The 22,902-nt window shown below is 42.8% G+C and overlaps 1 protein-coding gene across 1 annotated transcript; it reads left to right on the forward strand.

The window, feature by feature from the left end:
* The first annotated feature begins 5,959 nt into the window (after positions 1-5,959).
* On the forward strand, positions 5,960-21,502 carry SAYSD1 (SAYSVFN motif domain containing 1). Its single transcript, XM_089918796.1, has 2 exons — positions 5,960-7,094; positions 12,369-21,502. Exons 1-2 carry the CDS (start codon positions 6,888-6,890, stop codon positions 12,717-12,719), a joined length of 558 nt encoding a protein of 185 aa, XP_089774922.1. The 5' UTR covers positions 5,960-6,887; the 3' UTR covers positions 12,720-21,502.
* The last annotated feature ends 1,400 nt before the right edge of the window (positions 21,503-22,902 follow it).

Here is a 22,902-nt window from a genome sequence, read left to right on the forward strand (position 1 = left end):
CTAAACTTTGGTGTTCAGGCACTCTAGAAGGTCAATGGCTGGAAAGAAAATACAAGGGCTGAAGCAGGAGTTTCCAGTGAAGAGGCTGAGCCGCTGTCAAGAATCAGGAAATATACCACTCTGGGTGCATGTGCATACTTTAACCAAACAGTCCATTTCTTCAAAGGACTTTAAAGGGCAAAAGCTTGCCTTCCTTCCAACTTTACTCCCATACATAACCACGAAGGAGCAAGCGCATCTGAAACACAGCACCTATTGCTTTCTTTATGCCCATTCTCAACTTGCAAAGAGATTCTTCTCCAAATACTTTCTGAAAATATTAAGGAGAGTTTTGGGATGGGATTTACATACAGATTATCTTTTCTGTAATTCTGTGGGCTTTGTCTGATCATCTGTCCTGCAAGTCACAGGAGGCATTTCTCTGAGCATCAGTTCTAACACAATAGAACTCAAAACGGAACATTGTAAGGCACATCAGGTGTGTGGGCAACTGTTATAACCTGAGATTTTGGAAGCTAAATGGAGTTAAGGAGATGCAGAGGAGGGGAATGAGGAAGCTTCAGAAAATGGGATCAGGCAGGACTGACTAAAAAAACAGCAGAGACTGCTGGGCTCTTTTGGACCACAAGATCCCTGTAGTTGGGTGGGGGGGTAGGGGGCACAAAAAGGCAAAACTCAAACCAGCAGTAGTTGTCAGGCCAAAGCAAGCTGTGACCATCAAGCCAAGAGTGGGTGGGGGCAAGGGGGTCACGTGGGGATACTTTCCAGAGCAAATGCAAAAGACAGTGCTATAAAGGAATGAACTATCACCAGAAATACTCGTTGTCTACAGCAATGCCCAGGAATTACAGAACCTCATCAGCTTTCCTCCACTGGCCTCAGTTTCCCCATATTTAAATCCGAAGAAGTCGTACTACTCCCCAGTCTGAGTTAGTGACCCTCCTCTGCTCCCTCAGACCTCCATGTGTAATTGTCTGTTAGTGAGTCTGCCTCCCCAACTAAGCCTTAAATTCCTAAGGGCTGGGACTGTATTTTATTCCTCTCTGCATCCTCAAAGCCTGGCACAGGGCCTGGCTTATAGCAGGTGTTCAATCAACATTTACCGACTGAATGGTCTCTAAAGTCCTTGGAGGACAGAATCAGAATGACTGGATTGGTTGTTCTGATTCTGTCCTCTACAGAGCTCAGCATAAAGTGTGGGCCAAATAGCCTCCCCAGGAGCTATCCTGATCAGGCTGCTTCAGTTGAAGTACCATGGCCTCTCCTTCCCTTCCTTTCTCTTTTCTTAACTTCTTTATTCCCATCTTCAAATATCATTCTCCTTGGACTGTACCACTCTAAAGCCATTGTGCTTGCTTCAAACTTCAAGACTGCAGGCGTCTCTTAAATGTGAAATACCAACCAGCCCTCTCATTTACTTCCCTTTCTGCAACCAAGTCCATAGACCTTCCTAAGGTCTTACCTAGGTCTGACCTTAGAGTCTCTTGGAAGAAGATCCTGACATAACAATCTGAATGGAAGAGGCTTACTGGGGAAGTGATTCCAGGGAGCACTGACAGTGCAGCAGGGAAGTGAGACAGGAAAGGGAAGAAAGGTAATATAGGGTGCTTTAATGAGCAGGTATTGCTGTGGGCAACTGAGGTTCACTCCTCCTGAAGACCCCTGGGAGATTCTGTGGAATGTACCTCAGAGTCATCCCAATGAGGAGTGAGGGAGCTGGGGTATGTATCCACCAACTCCCATCCAAAATTGGTTGAAGGCTGTTTGAGGGTTAGGGCGAATAATCCCCCACCACTGCTAGTCTGCCTCATGTACTAGTTAAACACACTCCTGCAGTCAGAGAAAGCACCCAGCGGCTTGTAGAAACAAGCCATCAGCGTATACAGCAATAGTGAGATCCGAGGGGATCTGGGCAGGGGCACCAACACCTTATGCAACACATTCTAGACTGATGCCCCGAAGTCTTCCATCTTCTCATCCCAGTTTGCTCTACTTGGAGTAAAACATAAAGTTCTCCAGTTGGAAGAGACTTGGTAATCATCTACGTTAACCAAATCCCTCTTCAGTCCAGAATCCCCTCTACAACATTCCTGACAAGTGGTTGTCAGCCTCTGCTTGAATACTGCTAGTGTCAGGAAACTCACTGCACTGAAATTATTCCAGCAACTTGTTATTTCTGGAATAACTGAGTTGCTGAAAAATCCGCCCCCCCCCACTTTTTTTAAAAGATTCCACATTAGTCACCTTGTAACTTCCAACTGTTGGCCTTAGTTCTGCCTTTTGGAGCCACATAAAATGATTCTGCTCCTCCATTCACAATAGCCCTTTTAACAGCTTCTAAAACTAACTGGTATGTTTTCACTATGACTCTTCTTCTCCAGCCCAAATCATCCACTGCCTTTATTACTCTTACTAAAATATGGTCTTTAGACCAGTCATTCTCAACCAGGGGCAAATTTGCCTCCGAGGGGACATCTGGCACTGTCTGGGGACATTTCTGGCTGTTATAACTACCAGGGAGCACTACTGGCAAGTATGGCTTGGGGTCAGGGATGCTGCTAAGAATCCTACAAGATACAGGACAGCCCCCAAGACAAAGAATTATCTGGCCCCAAATGTCTAAAATACCAAGGCCAAGAAACCCTTTTCTAGAAACATCATTATCCAGGCCACTCTCCTTTGCATATTCCTATGGCTTGTCATATAAAGCACAGTGCTCAGAACTTGACATGTGGTGCCTGCAGGGACAGAACCAAAGAAAGCATGAGTATGGGCGTCATCTCTCACTCTGACAATGGGACTGACTAGAGCAGCTGAAGCATCCACCATATACTCCCCTCCTCCCCAGTCTGGGGTCAGGGAAAAGCTCCAAGTCATATTGAAGCAAACTGCTCTCAAGCCAACAATTAGGAAATTAAAAACAAAGATATAAAAACATAAATGCAAATCTAGGAAGTAGCGTTCCCTCTGAGCGTCTACACAACACTTTAATCATGGCAAATTGAATCAAATTCGTTTTAGTTTTTTTTTTTTACCCGAAAGATATAATTGTAGATTTCTCTGTAAAATTTCTGTTACCTGAAAACATGATAAATTGTCTTTTATATTTTCATCCATGCCACTCCTAAAAACATCAGACAGGACAGACTGATGTTGATCCACTTCTTAACTCTTTTTGGGTAAGGCTGTATTGACCAGCTATGAGGTCACTTACATTTATTTATCTGATCTAAGAAAACACCAGGTCTAGATGGTTTTACTACTAAGTCTTATAAAATATTCAAGAACCAGTTAATTCCTATTTTACTCCAACTGTTCTAGAAAATGGGGGATGGGAGGGAGATGGAGACTTCAGCTTATTTCAGAAAGCTAGCATAATCCTAAAGCCAAAACCTTTCAAGAACAGTGCATGAAAAAAAATTATAGGAAAATCTCATTAATGCACATAGATACAAAATTCCTTAAAGATTACCAAACTGGATCTAGCTTTGAATTTTATATTGCATAAAGTGGCTCAGTTTTATTTATTCCGGGAATGTAGGATGATTTAACACAAAGTCTATTAATGTAACTTACTACATTAATAGATTAAAGAGGTGGGTAGGAGTCAGGAATGGACCACAGGCACACAGAGGAACGCTCTTTTCTTTTTTTTTTTTTAAGTAGCTTTTTCTGTGTAATAAAACCCACAACATTTCTGTGATATAAAGTAAACATTTATTTTTCATACATCTTGGGTAAGCCAGGGGCAACTATTTTGGGCTGGGCTCAACTGGTCAGTGAGTCAGCTGGGTGACCATATCCACAAAACTCTCATTATTCTCGGACCAGCTGGCTAGTTGTTGCAAGTTCATCTCATGGCAGGGCCGAGTATTAAGAGGGTGAACTCAACAGGACAAACACACTTCAAGCCCCCATACTTGTATAATACCTGCCATCACCCATTTGGCAAAAACAACTTGCATGGCTGAGTTCAAAGTCAAAGAATGGGGAAGTATACTCTGCATGGCATGGATACTAAGAGGGCATGTGGGTATGTTATTACTTATAATTTACAAATATGATATACATGTATACACATTATATATATGTTTATTATGTGTCCAATTTATATATATGAAATTTGGTATACACAAAGTATTTCATAATAAAACTTAAATTCACACATTAAGTACACTTTGGGACCCTTCTTACTTACTAGTCTCATAGTCTTATCCAAAAAGGAAAAGGAGTTAGTTTGGCATGAGGTGTTCTTCATGTTCATCTCTTTCATCTTTACTTTTTCCCATTCTTTCAGCCTCTTCCAAAAAGAATTTAAAGAGGTTTACAAAGCACTGAGACAAAATAAATTTATCATCATTAAACAAAGCAAAGGAATAATAAGGTTACTGAAACAAGGTGGAGCTAGAAATGCCATTAGCACTTGGCTGGATATTCTCTGTTTGCTCCTCTTATCCTCTTCCCACCTTTCTCTACCTGTTTAAGGGCTCCTTTGTCTCGGGCTTCTCCTATAGCTACAGGTCTCACTCAGTTCTGATGACCACTCTCTCCTCTTCTGCTTGAGGCCCAGAGGCTGGTAACACTTCCTGTGAACTTCCTTGCTGGCTCCCTTAATTTCGCCACATCTTTGTAACATGAAGCTCTCCTTACTTAACCTTTTTGAAGGTGCCATATTTCCTGCCAGAGACCCTGATTGCAATAGCCCACAAATCGTATGCCTTAAGTCTAAATGCCTACTAGAAGTAGATGATAAATACAGCTCTAAGGTCTCAGTGTGATTATCAAGTGGGAAAGACAATCGATAAAAGAGTCACCAGTCCCTCCAGAGAAGCAGATCTACTCTGGATGCCATGATGGGCAAGAAATTTTTTGTGGCTTCTCAATGACAGGTCATTGTGGTATAACACCCCCATTTCTTTTCTGTCTCACAGACCATCTCTAATTATTCAGGGCCCAGTCCTCATATATCCTCTTTTTATCCACACTCACTCCTTAGTTGATCTCATGGCTTTTAAATATCACACACATGCTGATAACTCCCAATATGTAGCTCCAGTTCTCACTTTTCCCTGACCTCCAGTTTTCACTATGCAATTGTGTATGCTGTTTGTCCAACAGGCATCTCAAACTCTTGGCATGTCCAAAACAAAACTCACCAAGTTTATTGAATAATCCTCTCTTCCTAGTCTTCCTCCATCTCAGTAGAGGGCCTCGGCATCCTTCACTTGGTCGCTCAGGTGTGTGGACTGGTGAGGAGGGGGGCTGGTGGAAATCCATCATCCTTGATTCCTTTTTCTCACACTCCACATCCAATCCAGCCGCACATTATGTTGGCTCAGATATTCAAAAATATATTCAGAATCTGACCAATTTTCACCACCTGCATCACTTCCCACTCTAGCTCCAACTTCCCAGACTCTCTTATACCACTGTACTTGCTCCGAACTTGTTTCCCTCCTTCTATACTTGCCCTCTTCCAGGGTCCCACCTCCAGCAGCCAGTGTGACCCTTTAAAAATACATCAGATCATGTCATCTACTCAAATCCTCCAGTCGCTTACCATCACACTCAGAATGTAGTATAAAGTCTCCACCATGGCCTATAAGGCCGAACTGACCCTTAATGTTCTGTGAGCAGGTCAAGCATAGTACTTGAGGTCTCGGAACCTTTGCACTTGCTGTTTCCTCTGACTGAAACACTCTTCTCCAGATATCTACATGCCTCCACCACTCATTTCATTTAGGTCTCTGCTCAAATGACAACTCAGAGAAGCCTTCCCTGGTCATTGACTCAAAACAACCCCAACATCCTTATTCCTTACTTTACTTTTCTTCACAGCACTGATCAGTACCTGACATTACATTAAATATAAATATGTAATTATGCATTAGTCTTCCCATTTAGAATGCTAAGCACTACGAAAACAAGGGTTTGCTTCCTTCACCCCAGCATCCCTGGTATGATACTTGACACGCAGAGGGCTCTCAATAAATATTTGCTAAGTGAATGAAAGACTCCATTCTAGGTCATCTGATTTCTTGACTCACACTCAGCAAGATCGAAGAAATATTTGAGCCTCAATTAAGTGAGTGGCACTTGGCTAGATGCTTAGAGCTTTAAAAATCTAACAGTTCCTGACCCGAACTGTGACCGTTTTTGGGTGAGTAGTGATTGGGAGAGGACACAAGGGAGTCCTCTGGGTACTAGAAACGTTCTTTATCTGGGTAATAGTTATATAGGTATACACCTAATACAGATCTACTGAGCCAAACACTTCACATTTGTGTATTTTAAGTTGCACCCCAATAAAAGATTTGTTTTGTTTTAAGTTTCTGGCCCATCTAGACACATCAACAGGTAGTTTCCAGCGCGGCAGACCAGTGAGAGGTCTGCACAGACTGCCTGCCAAATGATCAGTGAGAAAGCAACCTTCCAAAGTGCTAAGATTGGCAAACCGGCTAAAAGGAAAAGGGTAGGCTGTATCCTGCCTTCCTTCTGACACCAGAACATCCCACAGACCACGGGCCTTCTTCAATGCCCCAGGTCCACTTTCTCAATCTCAGTCTGCTCAACAGCTAGAGGATACTCCACCTGTTAGGGAGCAGATCCCTGAAGTGAGATGGAGCACGGCAGAGCTGAGGCCGGGGCGAGGACGTGAACACCGCGTCCGCGCGTTTGGAGGGAACAACTAGTCTACCCTCAGCTCACTGAACGTCACAAACTCGGCGAACGCCCGGCCTGAGCCCCAGGCCCACAACGCGCACGCGCAGCATACAGCCGCCGCTACGCAGGCGCACTGCAGCCTTGAGCCGGGCAAAGCCGGGACAGGTGCCCCTGCGAGCGGGCGCGCGCGCGTTCTCGGGAGCGCGGGAAACGGGGTGCGCGCTATGGAGATGCGGTTAGCTGAGTTCCGGGAGGCCCGGAAGCGCGCCGGGCTGGCGGCCGAACCCAGCACTTCGAGGCAGCGTGCACAAACCTCGGGAGAGAAGGCGGAAGCAGCTGCGACTCCAAAGGCAGCCCCAGGCTGGCTAAAACGGTTCCTGGTGTGGAAACTGAGGCCCGCGAGTGCCCAGGCCCAGCCCAACCTCGCTCAGGTGAGAGAAACGAGACCTCACCCCCGGGTACCTGGCTTCTGAGCCGCCGACTTGGCCTCTCGGGCAGCTCCGCCGAGGCCCCGCCCCGCCACCACGTGGTGGCAACACCCCCAGTCCCCCACCTCGCCGCGTCAAGGAGCAGCCTGGCCAGCCAGCCACGCTCCCTCCCTAGCTTCCCAGCCGGGCCTTCGGTGGCGGGGCGGGGCTGCTGGCGCCTCCCGCCAGCTCGGGGGCGGGCCCTCGCGTCTCCAGCCTCTCGCCTGGACCCTGATGAGTGGCTTCCACGTTTTCCTTCCAGCCCGCGACCCACGCAGCTTTGACTCCAGGTTTGAAGGGAGGGTCTAGGATCCCGGAAGAAAGGACCTCTGCCCTTGTGTTATTCACAGCGAGTTGAGTTATCGTTGTGCCCCCGGTGGCTTTGGGAAACCTCTCCACAACGGTGTTGAGTCACAGCCCTCTGCTAATGGAGAGTAAAAGGTCTAATTGGATTCTGATAAAAAGTGGCAGTAATTAAAGTTTCATTTGAGTTCGCATCTGGGTCACATGCAGCCAGTCACCAGATAGCCTGCGCTTTAGAAATGGCATTTGGATACAAAATTCGCAAAAGTGTGGTAACTGTGACTGCCCGTGGTGGTACGTACCTTTGTCTCACTATTGAACTAGCAAGCCCTATTCAAGTTTGACAATGTTCAAGGCGAAGACTATATAGATTAGTATGATATCCTTTTCACCCTGTGAGTCTTTGGTAATTTCCTATTCACGTCTCAGTATCTTCGTTTTCACTCATAAGTAAGGTGGCAGGGTGATGACTTGAGTGTGAGATTGGAGCATCTATGTGGGAATACAGGACAAAACATCAAGGGGATATCTGTGCTGTGAGGCAATCTGTGACATGGCCTCTGTCCCTCCCAAGTGCAGTAACAGCCAAGAATTCCTTTTGGAAATTAAAATGTACCTTACTCCTCTTAAAATTACTTCAGTTCATCTATCATTGGACCACATCTGGTTTTAAGGATTTTTTTTTTTTTTTGTAATCAAGGAGAGCTTACTGTTACTCAATTTGGATTAGATATTATTCTCCATGACACTCAGGGTTCCAACTGACTTGCAGAAAGAGAGTGCAGCAGGTTTCAAACAATCCATTTCCTTGCATGCAGTTTGTCTCGGGATGACTTTATTGTTGATTAGAACTCACTGAGCACAATTGCTTAGGATTTTATTTATTTTAAAATAAATTTATTTATTTTATTTTTGGCTGTGTTGGGTCTTCGTTGCTGCGCATGGGCTTTCCCCTGTTGGGGCGAGCAGGGGCTACTCTTCGAGGCTTCTCCTTGCGGTGGCTTCTCCTGCTGTGGAGCACGGGCTGTAGGCACATGGGCTCAGTAGTTGTGGCTTGCGGGCTCTCGAGCACAGACTCAGCAGCTGTGATGCAGGGACTTAGTTGCTCCGTGGTATGTGGGATCTTCCCGGACCAGGGCTTGAACCCGTGTCCCCTGAATTGGCAGGCGGATTCTTAACCACTGCACCACCAGGGAAGTCCCTGGTTAGGATTTTAGAATCCATTTCCTCTACCTCTTTATCTCTCCCAGTTGCAAAATAGTATCTAGTCCACACAATGAGTTTTTGACTGTATGTCTCATTTCCAAAGGAATATGAGATCATTGAGTTGGATCCAGAGAAGCTGAACTTGGAGAAAGTTTTCATTATTAAAAACCCAAAAGCTGATGGCCTGACAAAGGGATGAGAGGAAATGCTGGACCTCCAGTGCTTCTTATTAATTACTCTGTTTTTCATGAGGAACTTTGAAGCTCATTTTCATTGACTCAGCTACCATTCCTGGGTTTGTTCTGGTGTGAAATTCTCATTAAACTGCTTTTTTTCTCCCCTAATTTATAATCTATCTCTACCTAATAATTTAGGTGGCACACAGTGGCTTGTCAGAGATTTCTTTAACCTTCTGTTTCTAATTGCTTCTTTTTGCTGGCCATTGACAAGGAAGCATCCACCTCCTTCCCTCACTCTCGAATTTAGCTTGGGGAAAAGCAGTCCACTAAAATAAAATATTTCTTTCTGTGACAAGCGTCTACCACATTAGGGCAGAAATGCCTGTAACTTTAAAAAAAATCCTACCAAGCCCCCCACCCAACCCCCATCTCCCTCCCAGGCCCCCAATGCACCATCTAGCCCCAAGGTCCATAGCCCACAGTCATCCTGCAATTCCTCCCCTCCAAGCCTTGGCTCAGGTTGGCCCACTGCTCAAATGCTCTCCTTCTTTGGCGTCACCTGGCCAAGCACAGCCTTTGCATCACCCCCTCAAATCCAGGAGTCATCTTTTAACTTTTCCCTTTCCCCCATCAGCATTCATTGATTCAGTATAATCCTATCATGTGCCCACTATGTTCCAGCTGCTTTCCTGTATCCCAGGAGACAGTGTGATAAAGACAAAGCCCTGCTCTCACAGAACTTGCCTTCGAGTTGAAAGAACAGAATGATGAATGCTACAAAAAGGTGGGGGGGACCCAGGGTGCTGTGATAGTGAATCGGGGGTGAGGGATGCAGAGTGCCACTTTAAATTGGGTGGGCAGGGAGGACTCACTGAGGAGGTGACCTCACCATTTTCATAAGAAGGAGCCACTTTTGCAGAAGCCTGGGACAGGCCAAGGGTCCATGCGGTGACATTTTTACTGAGGTTTGTAGAAGAGGGAGCCAGCCAGGTGGTGTGAGGGGAAGGGGCTTTCCCCTCAGAGGGAACCACGAGTGCAAAGGCCCTGAGATGGGAAGCAGCTTGGTATTCAAGGAACGGAATTCCCTTCCCTAAACTGCACCATATGTGCTGTGGTGACTGTGGTGACCACAAACGCTTCCACACACAGCTTTTACAGCAGAAGGCACACTGGTTCTAAAACAAATGCCAAACGAGGCAGAGGAATTTCCTTATCCCCCCTCTTTGTTTGTCCCCTTTTCCAGTTCATTTAACCCCCTACCCCACCTCATCTCCTTCTAGCTCTCTAACCCTTCCCCTTACCACCCCCCATAAAGGCCCTAATTAAGTAAAAAGGGCTTTGGAGGGAGATCATCCTAGGATGCTAGACCAATCTCATCTCTGCCTGTCACCAGCCGTGTGACTTTAGGGGAGTTGCTTACACCTCAGAGTTTTCTTATCAGTAAATTGGGAATAATAATACCTGCTTGCTGGATTATGGATCAGGCATCTTGAAGGCACACAGTAAATGGTGGCCATAGCATTATTCTTGTTATACTCCTTCAATAATAAAATGAATTCAGTCTACTGTGAGTTTCAAGTCCTACACATTTAAGATGTATTCTGTATCCATCATTTCTCTCCGTCTTCCATGTCACAACCCTGATCTCTGCCTGATCCTGTCTTGCTGGGCCTCCTGCATGAGCTACTAACCATTTCCTTTCTTCTACTCTTGCAGCCCATTTTCTGCCTGGCAGCCAGAGTAGTCTTAAATATTAATCAGATTGTATTAGTTCCCTGCTAAGACCTTCAGTGATTTCCCTATTGTGCACACTGGTTACATCTGAAAGGGACATTTATTTGTTTAATAAATGTGTGTGTTTGTGTGTGTGTGTGGGTTGTTGATTATATGTTAAGAACCTTCCCAATCTAATTGAAAAGGTAATAATTACAATATTGATACTAAAAATCAAGGGTTGAACAATATAGAATTTCTGAAGCAACATAAATCAGATGACCTGTATTTTTAATTGAGACCAAATAATATTTGTGGTCCCTTTTCAATTGCCACGTGAAGGATAAGAGATATAATTGAATAAATGAGCTAAAAGTCTGCTATGTATTGAGAACTTATGTGTGGGGTACTGTGTTTGGCTCTGGAGACACCAGAAGATAATAAATGGTAGCTTGGGGCCTCGTGCAACAATCTAGGGACACATGTGACCTGTATTAAAAGAGAGACACTTGAATGATGAATAGTTTGGTGCTGAGAAACAGCCATTCAGAGCTCTAGGCGGCAGAGGGGACACTGTCCTTGATGGCCCAGGAGGTCGGGGCATATACAGTTCACCAGTCATGCTTGCCTGGAGGAAGCAAGTTGCTGAGGAATGGAGAGGAAGCAGAGGCTATTCCTGGCCACAAAGGGGCAATGTCTCTGGGTCCTAAGACCAGTTGAACTGGTGTAGAGGGTTCATTTATAGAGCAATAGATTGTGGATCATGTTGTTCAGAAAATTTTTAGACCACTGTTTTACAAACTGCAAGTCATGACTCATTAGTGGGTGGTGAAATCAATTTAGAGGATCTAGTCCTCTGTTAAAACTAAATTTAAAAAAATAGAATAGAGAATCAAAGCTTCATATGTAAGGAAGCTATTTGTTGATTTGTGACCTTTTTTTCCCCTGATATATATGTGTGGGGTTGCAGTACAAAATGTATTCCTTATTGTGGGTCATACCCAAAAAAGTTTGCAAAATACTGGACTGGAGATCAAGCACCCTAAAGCTCCTTAAGTACCTGTGTCTCCCATTAGCACACAGCGCAGGGGCCTGTGTACTGGCATTTCTGTCTGTTGAGTGAATGCAAGGTCTTGGATTCCAGCCCAAGGAGTTTAAATTTTAACCCGTAGGCAATAAAAATTTGTCAAGGGTTTGTGAGCAGGGGGTTGATGGGTGTTTTAGCAGATCCATTTAGCAGCTGTACGTAGGATGGTTTGGGGAGGGAAGAGTTAGGAGGTGGGGAGTCCAGTTAGGAGATCCTGGGGGTGTGTAGGATGGTCACAGGGGATGGAAAGGTTGTGGCTATAACAGTGACTTTCTTTTTAATGTGTGGAAGGGATTTTTGTTTCCTGTTTCTGGTGTAGTCTTCATTTTAGAATCATGTCACTCAACAAAATTTTAGCTCCTCTAGACAAAGCAGCAAACATATATTGATTCTGTGTGGGAAGCATGTGGTCACTGCCTTATCAATTACGGGGGAGTCTCTGTACCAGGCACAAATTAGCTCCTGTTAGCAACAGATTAATCTGAGGAAATGTCTGCCTCGGATGGGAATCCCTCTGAACGCTGTAAGGATTTCATCGGCTCACATCTCACTGATCAGTTTTGATTCTGTTGGAGCAGAATGCATAGGAGCTGTTTGGAGATGGTTGTTTTAGAGAGCAGGGCAAGAAAATAGACACAGATGAGTCGGAAGCCTTTCCAGAGCAAGGACAGCTGTCTCTCCAGATCGGTTTTGATCCTCCCGGCCCCACTGCCCATTATTCTTACTTTGGTTTGTTTGTGTGTGTCCTAGGGAGCGGCTCGGCCTGGGGGCCGCGCGTCACAGCCACCGGGGAATCCAGCCGAGCGTCCGCCGGCCCCGCCCCCGCAGGACCAGTCTCTCCTGACCAACATCACCTTCTTGAAGGTGCTCCTCTGGTTGGTCCTGCTGGGACTGTTTGTGCAACTGGAATTTGGCCTGGCCTATTTTGTCCTGTCCCTCTTCTACTGGATGTATGTGGGAACACGAGGCCCCGCGGAGAAGACGGAGGGGGAGAAGAGCGCGTACTCCGTGTTCAACCCGGGCTGCGAGGCCATCCAGGGTACCCTGACTGCCGAGCAGCTGGAGCGCGAGCTGCACTTGCGACCCCTGCAGGGGAGATAGGACCAGCCCTGCTGTCGGCTGGCCCCCCAAGGTCCTTTCACCCCTGGGGCACCGACTTGTGGGTTTGACTAAGGACAGCTTGCGGGTCAGTTCTGTGACCCCGCAATTCCACACTCTTTCCCCGATCTCCTGCTGCAGTTTTATATCAGAAGTTCTTTTTGGTTTTGGTGAAACTCCCAGGAAGACATTCACTGTGGGTCTGATGCAATTTATAAAAATTACATGCTTAAGAAAGGAGACCTGTTTGTCTCTTTATTTGAGAGAGGTGATTTTTAGAGCACTAAGAGGGCATTGGGGAGATAACTTTAAAATACCCAGCTGTTTGAAGTAATCGTTTGGTACATCAAGACTGTATAAAGTAAATATTCTCTTTAAATCTTTTTAAAATTAATTTATTTTTCATTGAAGTATAGTTGATTTATAATGTTGTGTTAGTTTCAGGTGTTCAGCAAAATGTTTCAGATATATATTCTTCTTCAGATTCGTTTCCCATATAGGTTATTATAAAATATCGAGTATAGTTCCCTGTACTACACAGTAGGTCCTTGTTGTTTATCTATTTTATATATAGTAGTATGTATCTGCTAATTCCAAATTCCTAATTTATCCCTTCCCCCCGACCTTTCCCCTTTGGTAACCATAAATTTGTTTTCTACGTCTGTGAGTCTGTTTCTGTTCTGTAAATAAGTTCATTTGTATCATTTTTTAGATTCCACATATAAGTGATAGCATATGGTATTTGTCCTTCTCTTTCTGACTTAACTTCACTTAGTATGATAATCTCTAGGTCCATCCATCCATGTTGTTGCAAATGGCATTATTTCATTCCTTTTTATGGCTGAGTAGTATTCCATTGTGTGTATATATATCACATCTTCTCTATCCATTCCTCTGTTGATGGGCAATTAGGTTGCTTCCATGTCTTGGCTATTGTAAATAGTGCTGCAGTGAAGAAGGGTGTAGTGTGTGTATCTTTTTGTTGTTGTTTTTTTGTTTGTTTTTTTTGAATTTTATTTTATTTTTTTATACAGCAGGTTCTTATTAGTTATCCATTTTATACATATTAGTGTATATATGTCAATCCCAATCTCCCAATTCATCACAGCACCACCACCGCTCCCCGCCGCTTTCCCCCCTTGGTGTCTATACGTTTGTTCTCTACATCTGTGTCTCAGTTTCTGCCCTGCAAACCAGTTGATCTGTACCATTTTTCTAGGCTCCACATATATACGTTAATACATGATATTTGTTTTTCTCTTTCTGACTTACTTCACTCTGTATGACAGTCTCTAGATTCATCCATGTCTCTACAAATGACCCAATTTCGTTCCTTTTTATGGCTGAGTAATATTCTATTGTGTATATGTACCACATCTTTATCCATTCATCTGTGGATGGGTATTTAGGTTGCTTCCATGACCTGGCTATTGTAAGTAGCGCAACAGTGAACATTGGGGTGCATGTGTCTTTTTGAATTATGGTTTTCTCTGGGTATATGCCCAGTAGTGGGATGGCTGGGTCATATGGTAATTCTATTTTTAGTTTTTTAAGGAAACTCCATACTGTTCTCCATAGTGGCTTTATCAATTTACATTCCCACCAACAGTGCAAGAGGGTTCCCTTTTCTCCAAACTCTCTCCAGGATTTGTTGTTTGTAGATTTTCTGATGATGCCCATTCTAACTGGTGTGAGGTGATACCTCATTGTAGTTTTGACTTGCATTTCTCTAATAATTAGTGATGTTGAGCAGCTTTTCATGTGCTTCTTGGCCACCTGTATGTCTTCTTTGGAGAAATGTCTATTTAGGTCTTCTGCCCATTTTTGGATTGAGTTGTTTGTTTTTTTGATATTGAGCTGCATGAGCTGTTTATATATTTTGGAGATTAATCCTTTGTCCATTGATTTGTTTGCAAATATTTTCTCCCATTCTGAGGGTTGTCTTTTCATCTTGTTTGTAGTTTCCTTTGCTTTGCAGAAGCTTTTAAGTTTCATTAGGTCCTGTTTATTTTTGTTTTTATTTCCATTATTGTAGGAGATGGACCTAAAAAGATATTGCTGCGATTTATGTCAGAGAGTGTCCTGCCTATGTTTTACTTTAGGAGATTTATAGGATCTGGTTTTACGTTTAGGTGTTTAATCCATTTTCAGTTTATTTTTGTGTATGGTGTTAGAGAATGTTTTAATTTCATTCTCTTACAGGTAGCTGTCCACTTTTCCCAGCACCACTTATTGAAGAGACTGTCTTCTCTGTTGTACATTCTTGCTTCCTTTGTCATAGATTAATTGACCATAGGTGTATGGATTTATTTCTGGGCTTTCTATCCTATTCCATTGAGCTATATTTCTGTTTTTGTGCCAGTACCATGCTCTTTTGATTACTGTAGCTGTGTAGTCAGGGAGTCTGATTCCTCCAGCTTTCTTTATCTTTCTCAAGATTGCTTTGGTTTTTTGGGATCTTTTGTGCTTCCATACAAATTTTATTTTTTTGTTGTTCTAGTTCTGTGAAAAACGCCATTGGTAGTTTGATAGGGATTGCATTGAATCTGTAGATTGCCATGGGTAGTAGAGTCATTTTGACAGTATTGATTCTTCCAATCCAAGAACATGGTATATCTTTCCATTTGTTTGTGTCATCTTTGATTTCTTTCTTCAGGGTCTCATAGTTTTTGGAGTACAGGTCTTTTGTCTCCTTGGGTAGGTTTATTCCTAGGTATTTTATTCTTTTTGATGCAGTGGTAAATGGGATTGTTTCCTTAATTTCTCTTTCTGATCTTTTGTTGTTAGGGGTAGAAACGCAACAGATTTCTGTGTATTAATTTTGTATCCTACAACTTTACTGAATTCATTGATGAGCTCTAGTAGTTTTCTGGTAGTGTCTTTAGGATTTTCTGTGTATAGTATCATGTCATTTGCAAACAGTGACAGTTTTACTTCTTTTCCACTTTGGATTCCTTTTATTTCTTTTTCTTCTTTGATTGCTGTGTCTAGGACTTCCAATACTATGTTGAACAAAAGTGGTGAGAGTGGGCATCCTTGTCTTGTTCCTGATCTTAGAGCAAATGCTTTCAGCTTTTCACCTTGAATATGATGTTAGCTGTGGGTTTGTCATATATGACCTTTATTCTGTTGAGGTAGTTTCCCTCTATGCCCACTTTCTGGAGAGTTTCTTTTGTTTTTTTTTTTTTAATCATAAATGGATGTTAAATTTTACCAAGAGCTTTTTGTGCATCTGTTGAGATGATCATATGGTTTTTATTCTTCAACTTGTTGATGTGGTGTATCACATTGATTGATTTGCGTATATTGAAAAATCCTTGCATCCCTGGGATAAATCCTACTTGATCATGGTGTATGATCCTTCTAATGTATTGTTGGATTCAGTTCGCTATTATTTTGTTGAGGATTTTTGCATCTGTGTTCAACAGTGATATTAGCCTGTAATTTTCTTTTTTTGTGGTATCTTTGTCTGGTTTTGGTATCAGGGTGATGGTGACCTCATAGAATGAGTTTGGAAGTGTTCCTTTCTCTGCAATTTTTTGGAATAGTTCCAAAAGGATAGGTGTTAACTCTTCTCGAAATGTTTGGTAGAATTCTCCTGTGAAGCCATCTGGTCCTGGACTTTTGTTTATTGGGAGTTTTTAAATCACAGATTCAATTTCAGTACTTGTAATTGGTCTGTTCATCTTTTCTGTTACTTCCTGGTTCAGTCTTGAGAGATTGTACCTTTCTAAGAATTTGTCCATTTCTTCTAGGTTGTCCATTTTATTGGCATATAGTTGCCCATAGTGGTCTCTTATGGTCCTTTGTATTTCTACAGTGTTGGTTGTAACTTCTCCTTTTTCATTTCTAATTTTATTAATTTGAGTCCTCTCCCGTTTTTTCTTGATGAGTCTTGCTAAAGGTTTATCAATTTTGTTTATCTTTTCAAAGAACCAGCTTTTAGTTTTATTGATTTTTTTCTATTTTTTTAGTCTCTACTTCATTTATTTCTGCTCTGATCTTTATGATTTATTCCCTTCTACTAACTTTGGGTTTTGTTTGTTCTTCTTTCCATCGTTGCTTTAGATGTAAGGTTAGGTTGTTTATTTGACTTTTCTTGTTTCCTGAGGTAAGCTTGTATTGCTATAAACTTCCCTCTTAGAACTGCTTTTGCCGTGTCCCATAGGTTTTGGATTGTTGTGTTTTCGTTTTCATTTGTCTCTAGGTATTTTTTGATTTCCTCTTTAATTTCTTCAGTGACCCACTGGTTATTTAGTAGCATATTTTTTAGCCTCCACATGTTCGTGTTTATTGCAGGTTTTTTCTTGTAGTTGATTTCTAATCTCATAGCATTGTGGTCAGAAAAGATGCTTGATTTGATTTCAGTTTTCTTAAATTTACCGAGGCTTGCTTTGTGGCCCAGCATGTGATTTATCCTGGAGAATGTTCCATGTGCACTTGAAAAGAATGTGTATTCTGCTGCTTTTGGATGGAACACTCTATACATATCAATTAAGTCCATCTGCTCTAATGTGTCATTTAAGGCCTGGGTTTCCTTATTGATTTTATATCTCGATGATATGTCCATTGATGTAAGTGGGGTGTTAAATAAAGTCTCCCAGAATTTCTTATATATGTTAACATTTGCCTTATATATTGCCATATATAATTTACACCTTATATATTGAGGTGCCTTATATAATATATGCTTTATATGTTGAGGTGCTCCTATGTTGGGTGCATGTATATTTACAATTGTTATATCTTCTTGGGTTGATCCCTTTATCATTATGGAGAGTCCTTCTTTGTCTCTTGTAACAGTCTTTATTTTGAAGGCTTTTTTGTCTGATATGAGTATTGCTACTCTTTTGGTTTCCATTTGCGTGGAATACCTTTTTCCATCCCCTCACTTTCAGTCTGTATGTGTTTCTAGATCTGAAGGGGAGCTCTTGTAAACAGCATGTATAAGGGTCTTGTTTTTGTATCCATTCAGCCAGTCTATATCTTTTGGTAGGAGCGTTTAATCTGTTTACATTTAAGGTAATTATCGATATGTATGTTTGTTTTGTTTTGTTTTGTTTGCTGTACGCGGGCCTCTCACTGCTGCGGCCTCTCTTGCTTCGGAGCACAGGCTCCGGACATGCAGGCCTAGCGGCCACGGCCCATGTGCTCAGCCGCTCCGTGGCACGTGGGATCCTCCCAGACCAGGGCACGAACCCGCGCCCCCTGCATTGGCAGGCGGACTCCCAACCACTGCGCCACCAGGGAAGCCCGATATGTATGTTCTTATTGCCATTTTGTTAATTGTTTTGGATTTGTTTTTGTAGGTCTTTTTTCTCCCTTTCCTCTTTTGCTCTCTTCTCTTGTGATTTGATAATTATTTTCAGTGTTGTGTTTGGATTCCTTTTTCTTTTTTGTGTGTATATTACAGATTATTGGTTTGCAGTTACCATGAGGTTTTGATATAGAAGTCTGTATAAATACATGATGTTTTAAGTTGCTGATCTCTTAATTTCAAATGCATTTCAAATACCCTGCATTTGTACTCTGTTCCTCTCATGATTGCTGGCTTTGATATCATGTTTGTGTGTGGATAATTTCCGGCCTTTACTGTATGTTTGCCTTTACCAGTGAGCTCTCCCGTTTCGTAATTTTCTTGTTTCCAGTTGTGGCCTTTTCTACCTAGAGAAGTTCCTTTAGCATTTGTTTTAAAGCTGGTTTGGTGGTGCTGAATTCTTTTAACTTTTGCTTATCTGTAAAGCTTTTGATTTCTCCACCAATCCAAATGAGAGCCTTGCTGGGTAGAGTATTCTTGGTTGTAGATTTTTTCCTTTTATCACTTTAAATATATCGTGCCATTTCTTTCTGACCTGCAGAGATTCTGCTGAAAAATCAGCTGATAACCTCATGGGGATTCCTTTGTATGTTATTTGTTGTCTTTCCCTTATTGCTCTTATTATTTTCTCTTTGTCTTTAATTTTTGTCAGTTTGATTACTATGTGTCTCAGCATGTTCCGCCTTGAGTTAATCCTGCCTGGGACTCTCTGCACCTCCTGGACTTGGTTGACTGTTTCCTTTCCCATGTTAGGGAAGTTTTCAGCTATTATCTCGTCAAATATTTTCTCAGGCCCTTTCTCTCTCTCTTATTCTTCTGGGATCCCTATGATGTGAATGTTGGTATGTTTAATATTGTCCCAGAGGTCTCTTAAACTGTCCTCATTTCTTTTCATTCTTCTTTCTTTCTTTTGTTCTGTGGCAGTGATTTCCCCCCATTTTGTCTTCCAGCTCACTTATCTGTTCTTCTGCCTCATTTATTCTGCTGTTGACTCCTTCTAGTGTATTTTTCATTTCAGTTATTGTATTCTTCAACTCTCTTTGGTTGTTCTTTATATTTTCTAATTCTTTGTTAAAATTTTCTTGTAACTTCTCACACCGTGCATCCATTCCTTTTCCAGGGTCTTGGATCATCTTTATGAGAATTACTGTGAAGTCTTTCTCTGGAAGGTTGCCTGTCTCCACTTCACTTAGTTGTTCTTCTGGGGTTTTGTCTTCTTCCCTCATCTGGAGCATATTCCTCTGCCATCTTGTTTCGTCTGAATTTCTGTGTTTGTGGACTCAGTTCAATAGGCTGCCAGACTGTAGTATTCTTTCTTCTGGTGTCTGCCCCCTAGTGGGTGAGGCTGCTCTAGAGGCTTGTGTAGGCTTCCTGGTGGAAGGGGCCGGTGCCTGCCCAATGGTGGGTAGAGCTGGGTCTTGGCCCTCTGGTGGGCAGGGCTGTGTCAAGGGGTGTGTCTAGAGGTTGCTGTGGGTTCAGGAAGTCTTTAGGCAGCCTGTCTGCTGATGGGTGGAGCTGTGTTCCTGCCCTGTTGGTTGTTTGGCCTGAGGTGTCTCAGCACTGGAGCCTACAGGCTGTTGGGTGGGGTCAGGTCTTGGTGCAAAAATGGTGGCTTCCAGGAGAGCTCACACTGATGAATAGTCCCTGGTACCTCCACCACCAGCGTCCTTGTTCTCACAGTGAGCCACAGCCACACCCTCCTACCCCACTTCTTCAGGAGACCTCCAAGACGAGCAGGTAGGTCTGGCCCAGGCTCCTATGAAGTCACTGCCTTTGCCTTGGGTCCCGGTATGACAAGACCTTTTATGCACCCTCCAAGAATGGAGTCTCTGTTTCTCCCAGTCCTGTGGCGCTCCTGCAATCAAGCCCCGCTGGCCTTCAAAGCCAAATGCTCTGGGGGCTCCTCCTCCCAATGCTTGACCTTTAGGCTGTGGAGCCTGGCATGGTGCTCAGAGCTCTCACTCCCACTGGAGAACTTCTGTGATATAATTATTCTCCAGTCTCTGTGTCGCCTTCCCGGGTGGTATGGGATTTGATTACATTGTGAGGGCACCCCTCCTACCATCTCGTGGTTTCTTCTTTATGTCTTTGGATGTAGAGCATCTTTTTTTGGTAGAATCCAGTCTATTTTATCGATAGTTGTTCAGCAGTTAGTTGTGATTTTGGTATGCTTGTGAGAGGAGGTAAGCTCAAAGTCCTTCTACTCTGCCATCTTGTCCCTCTTTAAGTCTTTTCATATCATATTTATTTTTCCTGAAAAGTTTAAGTTGGAAGTGTCTGGGATTTTTGGGTTTGGGGTTTTTTTTTCTTTCTGCCGGAAGTCTTGCTTTTTTGGTCATCAGTGCTATTGAAACATCTGCTTTTCAGAAACAGGCCCCCATCGCCCATCCCTATTTTCCATGCTCCTCAGTTATTCTGCCGCCACGCAGTGAAGGAAGATTAGAGAAGGCAGGGTTCTAAGTGCCAAGTGTGGGGAGTGATTTCACAAAGTCAACTTTGGTAGATATGGTAAGTGGCTACTAATGATGAATTCAGCAAGAAGAAATTCTTGAGTATGTACAAAGGGGAGCTCTGGAAGTGGAACTCCTGATTTATTGGCTGCTTGAGTTGTTTCTTATATTCTAAAGACTTTAGAGTGAGCAGTGCCTTTGACCGTGGGCCTCTGGTGGGAAGTTATGTAAATAGTGGTAATCAGCCATGCTTCGTGTTCCTGCCTCTTCCAGTGTGAAGTTAGAGTTTGGGCTCATTAAAATTGGGCAAAGCAAACCATTGAATACTTTTTTTTTTTTTCACTAGTCATACTGATTAGTAAGAGGACTCAAGCTTTAAAGCAATAGTTTTTTTTCCAAATTTCAGATTTTAAGAAATTAATGTCTCCTCAGTAGGTTTTCAGCTTTAGAATTCAGTTATTAATTCTTATGCTGTGAAAGTAACTTTATTGTCTAGGAGATGTTACTAAATAATGGTGGTCTATTTTCTTTTTTTATTCTTGCCTGATTTACTTATAGTAAAATCTTAATTTAAATTTAACTTTTATTCATTGAATGCCAACACTCTTCTAGGTGCTTGAGATATAATAATTAAAAAAAGCAGACATTTTCCCAGTTCTTGGAGCATATAGTCTAACTGGGAATGGGGTGGTGGACACAATAAAACAAGCAATGCCAGTAATTAAGTGAGATGTTTTAGTTGTATCAGTAGAAGGCCTGCAGAGCAGATGTTCTCATGAATCACACTTTGTAGACAACTAACCCCATGTGTTTCAGCCCATGTTGAAAATTTACATGCATTGCTCCTCTCTAGCCCCTTTCTGATTGGGAGTTTGACTGTCTTTCAGAGTCATCCCTTGAGCTGAAGTTTCCTGTAGCTCATAAAGAAGTCTTTTCTTCTGTGACTCCTGTGTGAACTGGACCTGTAGAAAGTATGGGAAACAGATGATTCTCTATTAAACGTGCAAGTTTCTATTGTATTTGCGATACATGATTTTGTCTCCTGATTTATTTTCTTAAGGCTTTCTCCATCTCCTTGATATTTTACTTGGACTTTTCCATTTCATAAAAGCCAGATACCAAGAAGAAATATCATTCCCTGATCAAGGTTCACTGCAAAGCCTAGGGCAATAAATACCGTACTAGGAAAGAATTAATTTGTATTTTAAAAAATGTACAATTCAAACTTTTACCTAAAACGAAGTGCCCGTAACTCTGAATTAGGAACATTTGGTCCAATTATTAATCCCAGCAAAGTAGAGACTTCTCTTAAGGACAGAAGAGACTCAATTTAGGAGCAGACCTCTCTAGCATTCTTTGAAAATGTAGCCATTTATAACAAGGTGGAGCCTGGATTGCCTTAAGCCCACCTTTCATGGGATTTTCTGTGAGTGATTTGTCAACTCTCCTTGCTCACCTCTTACCAGAGGTTGCATGTAAGGACAGCATTAACTTCTAGGAAAAGTGGGGTGTGAACCAATTAAATGCCTGACAGGGAGGAAAGGAAAGGATGGTATGTATTTGCGGTTCTCATCAGCCCATTAAGCTTTAGGTGCAGAGTCTTGATTTCCTGGATTTAATTAATTAATTAATTTTTGCTGTGTTGGGTCTTCGTTTCTGTGCGAGGGCTTTCTCTAGTTGTGGCAAGCGGGGACCACTCTTCATCGCGGTGTGCGGGCCTCTCACTATTGCGGCCTCTCGTTGCGGAGCACAGGCTCCAGACGCACAGGCTCAGTAGTTGTGGCTCATGGGCCTAGTTGCTCCACGGCATGTGGGATCCTCCCAGACCAGGGCTCGAACCCGCATCCCCTGCATTAGCAGGTAGATTCTCAACCACTGCGCCACCAGGGAAGCCCCAATTTCCTGAATTTAGAAAGGCCGATTGATCTCAGAATTTCCACTCAGGGCCTGACCATTAGCCCAGCAAGCAGCTTCCATTAAAGGCTACTTTGTCATCAGGGAACAGAGACCCCAGAGATGCATTCAGTCTCTATGACAGCTGTGTACACAGATGAGGTTGTCTCTGAGTCTTGCAAGTAAACTTTTTTGCTTTTATTTACATTATCCCATCTTGACTAATCACAGGGACTTTTAAATGAGCCTCTAACTACTTATAGGGCTAGAAGACCCCCCAAAATGCCATCAAATGTACTCCCCCCCTTAGGCAGGTCTGCATTTATTGCTGACTAAAATTTTTTTCCCTAGTGATCCCTAAAGAAGAATCCAGGTACAAGGTTCAGGCACTTCTTAGGAAGTCCTTTACTGAAAGAACTCAGGCCACCCCAGGTTATTTTTTCTTATTCTAATCTCAGTGGACACAGAGCATCCTCTGGACTGGTAAACCGTTACTCAGTTCTCACTTAGTCCTCTCTGTTCTTTA

The sequence above is a fragment of the Delphinapterus leucas genome, chromosome 10 (genome assembly GCF_059928025.1).
Source record: "Delphinapterus leucas isolate spDelLeu-1000000601 "Yukka" chromosome 10, BTC_Dleu_Yukka2, whole genome shotgun sequence".
In the NCBI taxonomy this organism is placed as follows: Eukaryota; Metazoa; Chordata; class Mammalia; order Artiodactyla; family Monodontidae; genus Delphinapterus; species Delphinapterus leucas.